At 43.1% G+C, this 13,317-nt stretch overlaps 1 protein-coding gene across 1 annotated transcript in view; it reads right to left on the bottom strand.

Moving 5' to 3' along the window:
• Positions 1-13,317, bottom strand: part of Mnn1 (menin 1) — a gene marked incomplete at its 5' end in the record, with an annotated part of 122,909 nt that overhangs the window by 30,153 nt on the left and 79,439 nt on the right. Inside the window, one exon of the mRNA XM_080277914.1 lies at positions 10,174-10,475. Coding sequence (XP_080134040.1) covers positions 10,174-10,475 — 302 coding nt within the window. The remainder of the gene's footprint in view (positions 1-10,173; positions 10,476-13,317) is intronic.

Raw genomic sequence — 13,317 nt, 5'->3', positions numbered from 1 at the left:
CCAATTCATATTTGCCCAATCGTTCCTCCATTTCTCTCTTATACTCTGCCTTTTTCTCATCCTCTTGTAACCTTTCCACTCTCCTTGCAACTACTCCTTCCTCTTGTCTTTCCCTTCTTCTATTCCTCCATCTTACTTGAATTCTAATTCTGGCCACCACCAAGTAGTGGTCAGAAAGTCCACTCCCCCAACCTCTATAAGCTCTTGTATCCATTACACATCTTCGCATCCTTTCATCCACACACACATAATCAATCATTGCCTTCCTTTCATTCAGTTCACCACCCACCCTTCTCATCACTCGCCATGTATACCTGTGGATCATTTTATGCCTGAAGAGCGTATTGGCTATCATCAACCCCCTCCCAGCACAAATATCCACTAACACACTCCCATTCTCATCTATCTCAGCAGGCACACCCCACTCACCAACTATTCCATCCACCTTCACATTCCCAACTTTACCATTCATATCACTGATCAAAAACACTCTCATTCCTTCCAAACTTTTCCATGCACACTTCCACATTTGCCCAGAACTCTTCTCTCACTCTTTTAGTACGATCTTGCGTTGGTGCATACACACACACAATCGCCCACATTTGTATTCCAACTTTCAACTTTACCCACACAATCCTTGACCCAACTGATTCATACTGTCTTATGCTCTTCTTCCATCTTTTACTCACAACTATACATACTCCTTCCTTTGCCCTCTCATTCTCACCTACTCCTGCACATATACCCCATCCATACTCCCATTCTCTCACACTTTCTCCTCTCCATTTTGTTTCAGTTATTCCACGTACATCCACTTTCGCACCCTCAAGCACCTGGACAATCTCTCTCTCTCTTTCACCTCATCATTCGCTCCCCTTACATTCCACGTTCCGATAACCACGTCCTTTGTCCGGTCCTTGGTCGTCATCGTTTGGTCAGTCCTTGTCCGAGGCTTATTGTTTGTTTTTTTAGTTAGCTGTTTTCCGGGGAGGGGCACTAACCCTCCACCATAAAAATACAGATCATCCAACAACAGTTTATGATCTATTGTATCAAAAAGCTGCAGATAGATCCAACAGAACTAGGAGAGACGGCATCCCACCACAGGTGTTTGCCACTTAGTCACTAAGAATCCTTGTTAACCCCTAACCGTCGGCTGAAGTGTATAGCAGTCACGATATTGGGCGCGGAGCAACACCAGTTGATGTGTATAGCCGCAAGCATCTTCCCATTACCCTTTGAACTTTAACTTAGGGACCACCTAGGGACGTAGGGATACTTTCAACTGAAAGAGGAAGAGTTGTTGATTCTTATGTACCTTAAATTTTTTCTCTAGCTGTTATAGTTTGGCAGTTATTAGGGTTTGAAGTAAGGGTATTTTTTTCTGTCACGGATATCCCCCATAGGGAGGAGCGTGCAACATCAGAAACCCCCCCCGCATGTAGGGGTTAATGCAGTTTCAGATGATTGGTATTTTTTATATGCTGACTGAACAACGGGAACAACTCTGTTATGTTCCAGTAGTGGTAGGAGTTGATCAAGTATGGCCTGCTCATTAATCTCGGATAAGAAAGACAGGTTAGAGACGGGATGATAACTTGTCATGCTCTCAACATCAAAGCCTGGTTTCTTGATTAGGGGCCTAAGTAAAGCACATTTCTCAGACTGCACAAAATTACTCTCTAAGAAGCATCTATTTATTGTGTTGCAGATAAAGTCTGCTGCGTGCTCATACACATCAGGCAGTTGTGACAAGTTACACGGATCGAGTGAACAAAATGTTTTGTTAAGTTCTCTAATGTAACATTTGACTTTATTTACATCCGGTGGGTGAAATGTTGAAAGGAAATGACCCTCTGTGCACCGTAGTTGGAAGTCAACTGAGTACACTTGACTAGAAGAACTGTTGTCTAAATCATTTATTCTACAAGATAGCTGTAAAAATGAAGCAAAATCAGAAGCCAACTGGGCATCAGACACAGACGCTGGTTTAACAATTACCTTCCTACGACCAACCAAACTGTTCACAACTGCATTTTTTTTTTTTTTTTTTTTAAATCACCACCACATGAATCAACTTTCCATCCAACCATCATCCAATCCTATGTCGCCCCATGAGAGGTGTGGGAGCCCGAGGCAAGGCAAGTTGGTTCTGATGCTTAAGATGAGAGTGACTGGCATCACTCATCCCTGAGTGGCATTACGTGAGCAATGAACCCCAACCACCCTTTGGATCAGGCTCAGTACGACTGGTGCGTCTTAATTACCCACTAAACCACTAGATGCCATAATTTGGTTATATGGTTACCACCCAGCATGGTAAATGGTTTCTTGGTGTACATGAAACCATTTGGCGTCTCACTCAGTGTTCAGTCACCCATAAGCAGAATGAAGGGGAAAGAGTGAAGGAAACAAAGGCACAAGAGGGAGTGTAAAGTCACAAGTAGACAGAAGAAAGTGGACAGAATGAAGGAAAGAAAGAAGAGGAAGGATGGAAGAGAGGAAAGGGCAGACATCCAAAGCAGCACCACATCGAGTGAGTGGATGGTGACCGACCCCACCTACCACTAAGAATCAACTTTATTTTGATAATACCTTGCCTCTTGGGCTTTTACAGTGTGAACAACTGCTCTTCTCGCAAAAACATACTGTAAACGAGTTAATTTGGTCTGTTACAAGTGCCACTCATGTTCTGCCTTCCTATGTAATCTATGCAAAGAATTAATAGATGGACCATACGACGGAGAATTATCACATACAATGATTGTTTTTACCATCTCAGGACAGTAATGATAAAAAATTGGCCTAAGCTCATTGTTCTATATATCAACCAAAACAACAGAAAAAAGATTTGAAGAATCAATGTAGTTTAAACGCTGATCAATTTCACATCAAATGGCGACCAACATTCTCGTAATTTCTAAACCTGATGACCTTTCTATAGGAAGGAGATTTTGGGATATCAAAACTACAAGTGAGCAGAGCATGGTCAGAGATGAGGAGGTCAACTGAGTCGACCTCCACATCAGATACACATCTGCAACCAACAAGGGAGAAGATCAAGTCAAGGACATGTCCCACGACATGAGTTGGATCAATCACATGACTGAAAAAATGATTCTGGGTGATCAACTCAAGGAATTCTGAAGAATGTGGTTTTGACTGCAGACTGTCAACCCGGTAACTGAAATCATTGGAAAAAAAATCCTCCAGATTTATGAGAAAACACTTCAACAAACTGCCTAAACTTCTCCATAAACCTTGATCTGTGCCCAGATGACCTGGTCAATAGACAACTGCAATTCTAATGGCATTCTGATGGAATTATATTGATATTTCCATAAATTCAAATAAAGATGGGGTCAGGTCTGAGTCCATGAGAGAAAGGGTTGCAAATGCTGCCGAGTAGATGAGTGCTACGCCTCCTCCCTGACAGTCTGCAGCAGGCCTGGGAATACTTATGACAGAATGTGTCTTAGGCAAAGTACTTATTAATATCACACTCATACAACCTGGTTTCAGTCAAGCACAAAATGTCAAGCTCGTGCTGATTTAGAGTTTCATTAAAATGATCTCTCTTATTACAGATGGAACGAATACTTAAAAGACCCATCCTTAACTGGTTCAAGAGAGACTTAGTCATTTTTTGAATGATCGAAATTGGTGTTTTCAATCACTCTATTCCCATGAGAAATCATAACTATACAGTTTCTGCTAGATGCAAAATGGGCAACTGACTGTGAGTTAAGTATTAGCTTCTTGATGTCTTAAGGAAGAGAAGTTGATGCATTTAGGAGAATTTCTGTCACTACAATCCTTAGATTTATGGGCTCCAGCACAAAAAACACATTTAGGTTCATAATTTTTTCTAGAACACCTCTCAGATGGATGACAAAAACTCTGACAATGATGATAGTGTGTAACCCAGAATCTGTCAAATGCACGGCATCTTGTAAGATCCACATAGATATAGTTGTCCTGTCTACAATGGAAGATCTCACTTCCGGCGACATCTAGACAGCGGTTATAGTGTCATTCCTTGTTCTTGAGAAGAGAAGGTTGAGGGTACAGCCTCGATCAACGAGCATCTTAATTTTATTGTTTTTATTCAGAATGTGTGGGATGATGTCAGAGTCGTCCAAGGAAGATGAAAGGCCTGTCACGGTCATTTCTGGCGGCAATTTCCAGCTCTGATATGCAGAAAGTGTCATCAGAGCCAAAATATCACTCAGTATCCCAGCCACTTCACCTTTAGCCTTGGCTGATGGAAATTTCATTACTAGGCCATCAGCCTTGGTCTTAACCCGTCACGTCCCGAGGTTTTCCGCACCTCCGACATCCCCCAATCCCGAGGTATTTTCGAAAAAATTTTTTTTGGCTAAAACCTCTGCTTTTGGTGAGAAACATCGAAAATTCATAGAGAAATCGCTCACCTGAGCTTTAAAATACTCGATCCAGGTAGGAGCACCTCCTTACCTGACTGGGTTTTCTAACAGGCTGGCACCAAAGAAAACGAGTTCTATGGGAGGGTAACTATTTCACACAACTCATAAACGGTATTTATTTATGTACTTGGTGCGAATTTATATGCAGTATGAGAGTATATTGGTTTTCAAGCAGTAATATAGGCATTATAAGCATTGTTCCACTCACTAACTAATCACCATACCTGACCTTCTTTTGCTACATTACCTGATCATTATTTCTGACTGTTTCTTCTTCTAATGCTATGTAAACTTTGTCCTCCACACTGTCATCGATTGGGGAATCACTCTGGCCCTGAATATCTTTACTGGCCAGGTCACTGGTACCAGGTGAATTGCTGAGACAATGGCGTGAGGGGGGGAGGGGGGAGGTTATGCAGTGTAAGGCATTGTCCCTGCTTGGCATCTTGTAGAGGAATAGAGGAAGGTGTCCCATGTATACGTACGAAAAATCACGCGCGAAAATTGAAAATTGTGTAAATTAGGGACCTTGCAATTGCACGACGTACCAGTAAGTCGCCAGGACTGGCAAATGCAAAATATTGCAACGTACCCATACGTCGACGGGATGGGGCGGGTTAAAGCAGCTATCAACCGGTACTGAGTCAAGTACATCTCTGATGTCTTCTGGTCCCATCTGACTCGTCACAGCATCAGCACCGCTCTTTGGTTTTACAATTAGTAGCTGTTGACCACGAGTGGCTTTTTCTGGACATGACCAGTGATCTCAATCACGCCCCCATGCAGATCCTTCCCACTCCCCACCAGAGACCCCTCAACAGCATCTGCAAATGACTTGGCCTGGTCTTGGGTAATGAGACCTTGGTCTCTAGTGCCTCCAGTCTGCTTGAAACATCTTTGATAGCCTGAAAGATTGGCCCAACAACCCCATCTTCCAGCTCCTTCTTAGTGAATTGTACTTCCTTCACCAGCCAAGACCTCATCCGCTGGTGCAACACACTGGTTGCACAGCCAGCGAAAGCCCAGGCGGTGGATCTTCTTCATAAATGGATAATCATTAGTATCCACATTTTCTCACGCCAAATGAAGCCACTCGCTGCAGTAGGCACACTTCAGTGCTTGCGCACTTTTTTCTGCAGACCTACTGCAGCAAGGACACTGGTGTTGTTTGCTCATGGATGGGTAAAAAAACTAAAAAAAAAAAAAAAACAATGACAACAGCAAAAAGTATATACAATACTACCCGAGATAAACCTGGGTAGCACTGCCCCCATCTGTGTCACCCTAATTTAGGAAAAAAAAAAAAAACAGGATGTCTGCGAGGTTACCACGAGCAGGTGGGGCACGACTTGACCACCCTTCTAGGAATGGTTACCTAAACCGAGGTGCTGCAGAAGTTCTGAGATGATATTTTACAACTTTTTCCCAAGTTGAGCTTTATGGCAGCAGCAAATACATCACTTAGGCAAGACCTCATTGGTTACAATACTGCCACTACATCAGACTGTGCAGCAATATCACACATCAACAACATGAAGCATACTATCCCAGAATGTATTATTATTTTATAATCTACTGCATATTCTGCAGCAATATCACACAACAAGGACATTTAGCATATTATCCCAATATGTATTATTATTTCATAATCTACTGTACAGTACTTACCTATCGTTAAAGCAATGGTTACACATCACAAATGTGTTGCTGTCATTACAGAAATGATGTAAAAGGTGGAAGAAGAGCATAAGACAGTATAGATCAGTTGGGTCAAGGATTGTGTGGGTAAAGTTGAAAGTTGGAATACAAATGTGGGCGACTGTGTGTGTGTATGCACCAACGCAAGATCGTGCTAGAAGAGTGAGAGAAGAGTTCTGGACAAATGTAGAAGTTTGCATGGAAAAGTTTGGAAGGAATGAGAGAGTGTTTTTGATTGGTGATATGAATGGTAGAGTTGGGAATGCGAAGGTGGATGGAATAGTTGGTGAGTGGGGTGTGCCTGCTGAGATAGATGAGAATGGGAGTGCGTTAGTGGACATTTGTGCTGGGAGGGGGTTGGTGGTAGCCAATATCCTCTTCAGGCATAAAATGATCCACAGGTATACATGGCGAGTGATGAGAAGGGTGGGTGGTGAACTGAATGAAAGGAAGGCAATGATTGATTATGTGTGTGTGGATGAAAGGATGTGAAGATGTGTAATGGATGCAAGAGTTTATAGAGGTTGGGGGAGTGGACTTTCTGACCACTACTTGGTGGTGGCCAGAATCAAGGTCCAATTAGAATGGAGAAATAGAAGAAGGGAAAGACGAGAGGAAGGAGTAGTTGCAAGGAGAGTGGAAAGGTTACAAGAGGATGAGAAAAAGGCAGAGTATAAGAGAGAAATGGAGGAACGATTGGGCAAATATGAATTGGAGCAGATGGGAGACATGAAAGGTGTGTGTAGGATACTTACAGAAGAAATATGTGCAGCATGTGATGTGGTGTGTGGAAGGAAGAGAAGACGGAGGGGGGTGCAAGGAACAGCATGGTGGACTGAAGAGGTGAAACTGGCTGTGGCACAAAAGAAGAAAGCATACAATGAATGGATGAGAAATAGGGGCGTGGAAGAAGTTGAGAGGCGGAAGAGGGAGTTATATGTAGAAAGAAAGAGAGAGGTGAAAAGATTAGTAAGAGAGAGTAAGAAGAGAGTGGATGAGGAATTTGGAAGGAATTTGAGTGTAAAGTGGAGGGACTGTAAGAAAATGTTCTCGAAAGAGGTGAAAAGAGTAAGACAGGGTGGAAGTGAAGTTAGCAGGGGAGTGAAAGATAAAAATGGTAGATTATTAGTGGAGAAGGGAGAAAAAGTGAGCAGATGGAGAGAACACTTTAAGGAATTGTTGATCGTAGAGGATGGAAGTAATGCGAGTATAAGTGGCTGGGGAATAGCTGGGAGAAGGAGGGAGGTGAGAAGACAGGAAGAAATCAGTAGGATAGAAGTTGTGGAAGCAATGAAGAAAGTTAAATCGGGGAAAGTCCCAGGAATTGATGGAGTGTGTGGTGAAAAGCTGAAGCATGGGGGAGAGATAGTAGTAGAATGGATGTGGAAGATGTGCAGATTGGCCTGGGAGGAAGGTAGAGTCCCGGAGGATTGGAAGTCAGGTATAATTATTCCCTTGTACAAAGGAAAAGGGGAAAAAGAAGTGTGTGGTAATCATAGGGGCATTTGTCTTCTTAGTATAATAGGAAAAGTGTATGGTAGGATACTTATTGACAGAGTTAGAGAAAGAACAGAGAAATTAGTTGGAGAAGAACAGGGAGGCTTTAGGAAGGGAAGAGGTTGTGTATATCAGATATTCATTCTTAGATCTTTAGTGGAAAAGTTTCTAGAGAAGGGAAAGAAGTTGTATGCGGCTTTCATGGATTTGGAGAAAGCATATGACAGGGTGGATAGACAAGGATTGTGGAAAGTGTTAAGAATATATGGAGTAGATGGGAAGTTGTTGAATGCTGTGAAGAGTATGTACGATGGTGCGAAGGCTGCAGTGCGTGTGGATGGTGAACTAAGTGAATTTTTCTCTCTGAAAGTTGGGCTGAAACAGGGATGTGTCATGTCTCCATGGTTGTTCAATCTGTACATGGATGGGGTAATAAAAGAGGTACAAGGTAGGGTAGTGGATGTTGGAGTGGCCCTGGTGAGAGAGGATAGTGTTTGGAAACTCCCTGTACTGTTGTTTGCAGATGATACTGTGTTGTTGAGTGAAGACGAAGGGGAGCTGCAAGGCTTGGTGGATGAGTTTGGGAGAGTGTGTAAGAAACGGGATCTAAAGGTGAATGTAGGGAAGAGTAAAGTGATGGTCTTTGAGAAAGGTGCAGTCACTGAATGTACAGCATGGTTGGATGGTGAGGAATTGGAAGATGTGAGTACGTTTAAGTACTTGGGTAGTGTGATGAGTAAGGATGGAGGTTTGGAGGGTGAAGTGCTTGAAAGGGTACAGCAGGGAAGAAAGGTTGCTGGTTCTTTGAAGGCAGTGATAAGCAACAGGGAAGTGAGCATGGAAGTGAAAAAGTTACTACATGACAGTATTGTGATACCAACTCTAACGTACGGAAGTGAAGCTTGGACGTTGTTGGAAGGACACAAGTCAAGAGTGAGAGCAGTGGAAATGAGTTATTTAAGAGGAGCCTGTGGAGTCACATGGAGAGAGAGGCTGACGAATGAGGATATAAAGGAACGTTGTGGTGTTGATGTGGATGTGATAGGAAGCATTATGAGGAACACACTGAGGTGGCTTGGCCATGTGGAGAGGATGGAGGGTGAGAGACTGACGAAGAGAGTGTATGTGAGTGAGGTGGAGGGGGGAAGAGGGAGGGGGAGGCCGAGAATGAGATGGAGGGATGGGGTGGAGAGGTATATGAGAGAGGGGGGTGTGAGTTGGGAGCAGGGCAGTGAAATGGCGGGGGACAGGGCGACTTGGAGGTGATTTGTTTGTGGTCACCCCAAACGGGATTGAGGCGTCTGGCAATAGATAGATAGATAGATGTACACTAAAAACTTTTTAGGGGGTCATCATAGTATACAGTATATTATTAATCTATCTAACAATAAACCAAATGTAACATAATCATAATGTTAACAGTCAAGCAATGCTATACACCAAACACATGTACAGTATCACCATTAAATGTATTGCTATTTATCTACTTACACAAGCTAACCAAATAACTAATTGTCAGAAATCATATGCAGCTGTTAATTTATGGCTGTCAAGAAACAATGGCCTACAAGCACCCTCATCCTGCCTCAGCAGTAAGCCCATATCCCGAACATTCCGTACCATACCATACATCATCACCCTAATCCACTTTCCAAAACTTATATGGCGATAATATTCTGAAAAAGATTCTATGACCTAAATAGGGACAAAAAACTGTAAGGAAAGGATGCTGCAGGTATAATAATAATTATAAGTCTTGCTCTAACTGTCACAGAACAATAGGTAAAAACTGTAACAGCAATCCCAACGTTATTCCTTCAAGATGCAGGAACCTAGGGCTAGCATACCATATGGAAAAAAAATAAATAAAATAAATAACTTGCCTTTGCAACTGATGGCATTACATCCATCCATCCATCATCCAATCCTACGTTGCCCATGAGGAGCATAGGAGCCCAGGGCTAGGCAGTTGGTCCTGACATTTAAGATAAGAGTGACCAGCCTCACTCATCCCTGAGTGACATTACGTAAGCAATAAACCCCAACCATCCCTTGGATATAAACCTTCACATGCTCAATCCGATTGGAGCACAATAATTACCCACTAAACCGCCAGGAGCCAAAATTTGGTTATATGGTTACCACCCAGTGTAGTAAATGGTTTCCTGGTATACAGGAAACCATTTGGCTTGTCACTGTGTGTACAGTCACCCACGGGCAGAAGGAAGAGGAAAGAATGAAGGAATGAAAGACAGAAGAGGGAGTGTAAAGTCATCCACAGGCAGAAAGACGAGGAAAGAATGAAGGAAAGAAAGAAGGAAGGAGGAGAGGACAAGGCATACACCCGAGAGTAGCACTACATTGAGTGAGTGGATGGTGAGCGCCCCCACCTACCACATGGCATTACATGATAAAAAAATCTCCAACCACCTCTTGGAGTTTATGACATGAATTTTACACCACATCCCAGCTGCTCAAGCCAGATGTCCCTTCCTCCTTCCCTCCTTACCTACCTACCTCCATCTCTACTCACCTGTGGAATCAGGGTCTACACAGAATATCTTGACGTGTGACCGAACGCGGGCATCAAACTTGGCTATGGTATTGAAAAGTGCCTTGGCCCACCCAATATGCAGGACAGGAGTGGCTGAGCCCTCTTCCCATGCACATATTCCATCATAGAATTCCAGCAGGTAACCAAAGCACTCAGGGTCCTTCAGGATGGAGCGCGCTGAGATGCCTGAACTCACCACTCGCATGATGTGTGGGATCAATTCATTTGCAATCTCCAGGAACTCTTTATAGATCTCTTCATCATCTCGGGAGTAGTTGTAACTGAAATGTTAATAAAATAATATGGTACATTAACTCTTTCAGTAAAATAAATGAATGAAGGAGGTGTTTACTCTTCTAGTACAATGACATCTAAATTTAGTTCTTACTATCCCAGGATGATTTAATGCAATTCGTACTGAAGCAATTATGGGAAATCGTTCTTATCCCCTCCAAGTATAAGACGTCTTTCATACTCTAAATAGTCATCATGTAATTGCGATATTGGGGGGGGGGGGGAAGAGAGAGACATCACAGTTGCTGAAAGCATTAAGATATGAAGGAGGGAATGCCAGGAACCTGTATAAGCATTGTATACATCGGTGTGGCTAAATTAGATCTGGTGATGTGGGCTGGACTTCTCATATTCATATCATACCACTTTCTCACTCAAATACTTATGTGAATACCTGCACAGCCTCATACAGTCTCTGCATTTAGTTTTCTGAGCGGTACATACAACTTCATTGAAATGCCATTTCTCTTCCTTGAGTCACTCACCTTTCCACTTCCTTGAAAACTCTTTACTTCTTTTAATATCAGCACAAAAGTACTTTAGTATTTTACTGATGGAAACTTAACTCCCAGTATTAGCAAGTGGAAGGAGAATATAAAAGAGTATGGAACAGTCGGTGCAAGGATTGTATGGGTGAGCATGAAAGTAGGTATACAAGCGTGGGCGATTATGTGTGCATATGCACCGACAGAGGACCAAGTGGCAAGAGTGAAAGATGAGTTTTGGGCGAGTGTAGAAGCATGTGTGGACAAGTTTGAGAGGAGTGAGAGAATGTTTTTGATTGGAGACATGAATGGCAAAGTCGGGAATGTACGAGTGGATGGAGTGGTTGGTCAGTGGGGTGTGCCAGCTGAAGTAGATGGGAATGGTAGTGCTTTGTTGGTCATCTGTGCTGGTAAGGGATTGGCAATAGCTAACACCTACTTTCGACAAAAGATGATTCACAGGTATACATGGAGAGTTATGACGAGGATGGATGGTGAACTTGTTGAACGAAAGGCAACGATAGACTGTGTGTGTGGATGAGCGAATGACAAGACAAGTGGTGGGTGCAAGAGTGTGGAGAGGGTGGGGAAATGGAGTCTCAGACCATCACTTAGTGATGGCCAAGGTAAAGCTGCAAAGAAAATGGTTGAAGAGATGAGGGGGAAGACAGGAGGGAACAGCTCCTATGAGAAGAGTGGAGAAATTGCAAGACAGTGAGAAAATGGCAGAGTATAAGAGCATAGTGGAAGAAAGATTAAGAAGGTATGAGTTAGTGCGAATGAAAGGGGTGGAAGACGTATGTAAGATATACACGGAAGAGATAGGCGCAGCGTGTGGTGGTTTGTGGAGTGAGGAGGAGATGTAGGGGTGTGCAAGGGACAGCATGGTGGAATGATGAGGTGAAACAAGCTGTCGAACAAAAGAAGAAGGCATATAGTGAATTGCTAGCAAGTAGAGGTAGGGGAGAAGATGAGAGAGAGAAGAGGGAGGTATATGTGAGCAGGAGGAGGGAGGTGAAGAGATTGGTGAAGGAGAGTAAGAAGAGACTGGATGAAGAGTTTGGGACAAATCTCAGTGTGAAATGGAGGGATAGTAAGAAATTGTTTTGGAAGGAAGTAAAGAAAGTAAGGCAGTGGGAAAGAGGTAATAGTAGGGGAGTGAAAGATAGGAATAAAAGATTGTTGGTGGAGAAGAGAGAGAAATTAAGGAGATGGAAGGAGCACTTTGAGGATTTGTTGAATGTAGAAAGTGAGAGCAGTTCAATTATAAGTGGTTGGGGAATGGCTGGGAGAAGGAGAGATGAAAGGAGGGAGGAAGAGATCAGTAGGGCGGAAGTTGTGGATCCAATGAAGAAGATCATGTTGGGAAAAGCCCCAGGAATTGATGGAGTGTGTGGTGAAATGCTGAGGTATGGGGGTGAGATTGCTGTGGAGTAGATATGGAAGTTATGTAGACTGGCTTGGGATGAGGGAAGGGTTCCGGTATAAATGTTCCTTTATACAAAGGAAAAGGGAAAAGAGAAGTATGTGGTAATCACAGGGGTATTTGCCCTCTTAGTGTGACTGGAAAAATATATGGTAGAATACTCATTGACAGGGTTAGGCATATAACAGAGGAGCTTGTTGGAGAAGAACAAGGGGGATTTAGGAAGGGAAAAGGGTGTGTAGATCAGATATTTGTTCTAAGATGTTTAGTGGAGAAGTATCTAGAGAAGGGAAAGAAAGTGTATGATGCCTTCATGGACTTGGAGAAAGCTTATGACAGAAGAGACAGACAAGGTATGTGGAAGGTATTGTGAATACATGGAGTGGAGGGGAAATTGTCGAGTGTTGTGAAGAGTATGTACGAGGGAGATAGAGCTATGGTGCGAGTGGATGGTGAGCTGAGTGAGTTCTTTGATCTCAGTGTGGGACTGAAACAGGGTTGTGTGATGTCTCCATGGCTGTTTAATATATACACGGATGGGGTTGTAAAGGAGGTGCATGGTAGGGCAGTGGATGTGGGGGTGGCTCTAATGAACGAGGGTGAGATTTGGAAGATTCCGGTGTTGCTGTTTGCTGATGATACAGTATTGTTGAGTGAAGATGAATGGGAGCTGCAAAGTTTGGTGAATGAATTTGGGACAGTGTGTGGGAAGAGGAATCTGAAAGTTAATGTAAACAAGAGTAAAATTATGGTGTTTGAGAGGAATGAAGTCACAGAATGTACAGTGAGGTTGGATGGTGAAGATATGGAGAATGTGAGTGCATTCAAGTACTTGGGTAGTGTGATGAGTAAGGATGGAACTTTGGGGGATGAAGTGTGTGAAAGGGTACAGCAGGGAAAGCTGTTGGTTCACTGAAA

Source organism: Coenobita brevimanus, chromosome 71 (genome assembly GCF_032717465.1).
Source record: "Coenobita brevimanus isolate Jiangsu-jjx chromosome 71, ASM3271746v2, whole genome shotgun sequence".
Lineage (NCBI taxonomy): Eukaryota > Metazoa > Arthropoda > Malacostraca > Decapoda > Coenobitidae > Coenobita > Coenobita brevimanus.
Note: the sequence above shows the minus strand (reverse complement) of the source record. Positions and strands in the feature narration are given on the sequence as shown.